At 40.9% G+C, this 2749-nt stretch overlaps 1 protein-coding gene across 1 annotated transcript in view; it reads right to left on the reverse strand.

Annotated features, from left to right (window-relative positions):
• Positions 1–1887: 1887 nt before the first annotated feature.
• LOC119308983 (putative protease Do-like 14) overlaps positions 1888–2749 on the reverse strand; it is a 10790-nt gene continuing 9928 nt past the window's right edge. The window contains exon 6 of the mRNA XM_037585116.1: positions 1888–2017. Within this exon, the coding sequence (XP_037441013.1) occupies positions 1888–2017 (130 nt within the window). The remainder of the gene's footprint in view (positions 2018–2749) is intronic.

The raw sequence follows: 2749 nt of genomic DNA on the forward strand, positions 1-2749 counted from the left end.
GAACATCGAAGGTCTCCTCAAGCTTAATGCTGATGCGCCGATCTTCGTCCAGCTCAAGGAACCTGTCGCACATACCTCGGTCGTCGTGGCATCAGTCGCACCCCCCAGGCGGTTTTCATCGTCCGAGTACGATATTTCTGGCCTATATTTATAATTCAAATATTAAACTTGTACAATTAAATATATGTACTAAAAACCTAAATTAGATCATTATTATTAATCACGGGTTGACTATCGGTGATGATAGCTCCTCCTTTCATTCCCGAGTGCATTATTACACCAGATTGTCAAGGAGAAGCTACCCCCATGACGACGTGGATGATGGAGGGGGCTCTTCAATTTTAGAATTCAAAGTAGGAGTACTTTTCCAATATGAGCATTCAATAAGCAAAGCCAAATCGTAAAATAAAGTAGTATTCAATTAGCATGTATTCAATTATAACCAAAAGTACATCATCTCTTGTGTCCGTACATCATCGGATAGTATCACTAATACTCCTCGAATAATATCATACATATAGCATCGTCAATACAGCTAGAACCGTAGCACCCGACGGGTATCATCGCGGGCGGTGGACACCCAAAGATAAGGAACCATCACAGGAGCATAGCTCCAGTGAGATCCCTGAAGAACCTGCCAGGTATTATCGAACCTTCCCTCCAACGCAACCATGTAGCGACGGGCGTGCTCGTCCTCCTCGCTGACACGCTGACGTACCACCTCCGCGGTGTCCGGAAGCCTCGGCATCATCACTGGCCCACGCGACTGCCACCAAACAAGGATCGTGTCAACAACGGGCTGGCTCCTCACCAACCTACGTCCCCCGGAAGGTAGCACCTTCCAATACCAGCCCGGCGGAGCCCAGTCCCGAACATGACCCTGATTAAGCAGGCCTCCACCGCCGAGTCGATGATGAGGATGCGGGATAGGCATCGTTGACGTCGATGCAGGAACTAATTCTATATATAGTAAAATAAAGTAGTTTTATTAATTAAATCAACTAGTTCAACTACTAAGCACTTACTATAAATAAATAAAGTAGTACTTACTAAAAATAAACTACTTCTATATATAGTAAAATAAAATAGTTTATTAAATCAACTAGCTAGTTCAACTATATATTAAGCACTTACTATAAATAAAATAAAGTAGTACTTACTAAAAATAAACTAGTTTAACTATAGCTCTATTATTTTTCTAACTAATTATATTAAACACTTTCTCTTCTTATTTTCTTTTTTCCTCTATTCTAAATATGAACATATTCATAAATGACTTTGATCATGCAGAATTTTCCTATACATACACAATATGAACATATACATAAATTGACAAAGAAAATTCTATGAACAAAAAAATCATTAAAATTCTATGAACAAAATTACAACAGAAAAAATCATAAAAATTCTTTGAACCGAAAAAATCATAAAAATTTGACATATTCGATCTTTGCATATATATGAACATACAAACATGCATATTCAACAATAATATCACCAAAAAAATCTATTAACAGAAAAAATCTAACACAATATGAACAAATTACACAATATGAAGAAAAATCTATGAACTACACATCTAACAAAAAAAATTTATGAACTACAAAAAAATCTAACAAATTTTTTTAACAAAATCTAACTCAATTAACTACACACCTAAATTATACTACACATCTAAATTAACTACTACATCAAATTAAATTAGCAAACCTTTTGCTCACGGGATGGCGACGGCGTGAGGGCGCGGCGAGGGCGACGGGCAGGGGCGGCGACGGCGACGGCGACAGTGCGAGAGGGGTGGCGCGGCGACGGTCGACGGTGAGGTGCGGCGCGGGGCGGGGCGGCGACGGGTAGGGGCCGGCGGCGTCGCGAGGCACGGGGCGCGGGTCAGGGGGCAGCGACGGCGTCGGGGCGGCGCGGGACGACGTTGGGGCAGCGCGGGACGGCGCGGGGCGACGACGGCGACGACGAGGCGGAGACGGGAAGCCTGGCGGTGTCGGGCGCGAGAAAGAATGAACTGAACCAAATTTTCAGGAGTGCTGCTTATGAACTCACATTTCGCCGTGACCAAAAGAGAACACAAAATAAACTCTATGAATGAGATTTGTTAACAAAATGGAGTGGCTGGTAACTGATTAACTAGTACACATGCAGCATTACTTATCAGGAAACCCATAACCCCAAGCTCTAGTTATCCCATCTCAGGACAATGCTATTATGATATACATTCAGCTTAATTTTGTTTGTAGAACAAAAATGGAGTGACCAAATAAGAAAGGTGTTCAACACACAACAATTCTGTCCAGAATATACATCTTGAGACTAAGTACACATATTTCTATTCAGAACATCGATGTTGTATCATTAATTGTTTTTGGCCTATAAGTTTCATCTCTTCTATCACTAATTTGCACAGAAATCGTTCGGGTCACTACCATTTCGTCATTAGTCAGACAAAATGCCAAATGTAAGTTGTGGTCACTCCATCATATCAAAGTACCAAACTCAGCCATTTTCCCTGACATCCACCAACAGACCTAACTAATTTACAGACCAACAGACCTAACTAATTTACAGCAATATGGCATGTATGTGAAGACCATCTCAAAATATATGCTCAATTTTATGCTATCCCCCTGCTAATATTTTTACAAGTGCTGATGCCAAAACATTGCAACCCTGTAGTTCAGGCTCGGAGTAAAAACATTTGATAAATCAATCCACACAATTGTTTACAACTACTAAGACA

The sequence above is a fragment of the Triticum dicoccoides genome, chromosome 5B (genome assembly GCF_002162155.2).
Source record: "Triticum dicoccoides isolate Atlit2015 ecotype Zavitan chromosome 5B, WEW_v2.0, whole genome shotgun sequence".
NCBI classification, from domain to species: Eukaryota; Viridiplantae; Streptophyta; class Magnoliopsida; order Poales; family Poaceae; genus Triticum; species Triticum dicoccoides.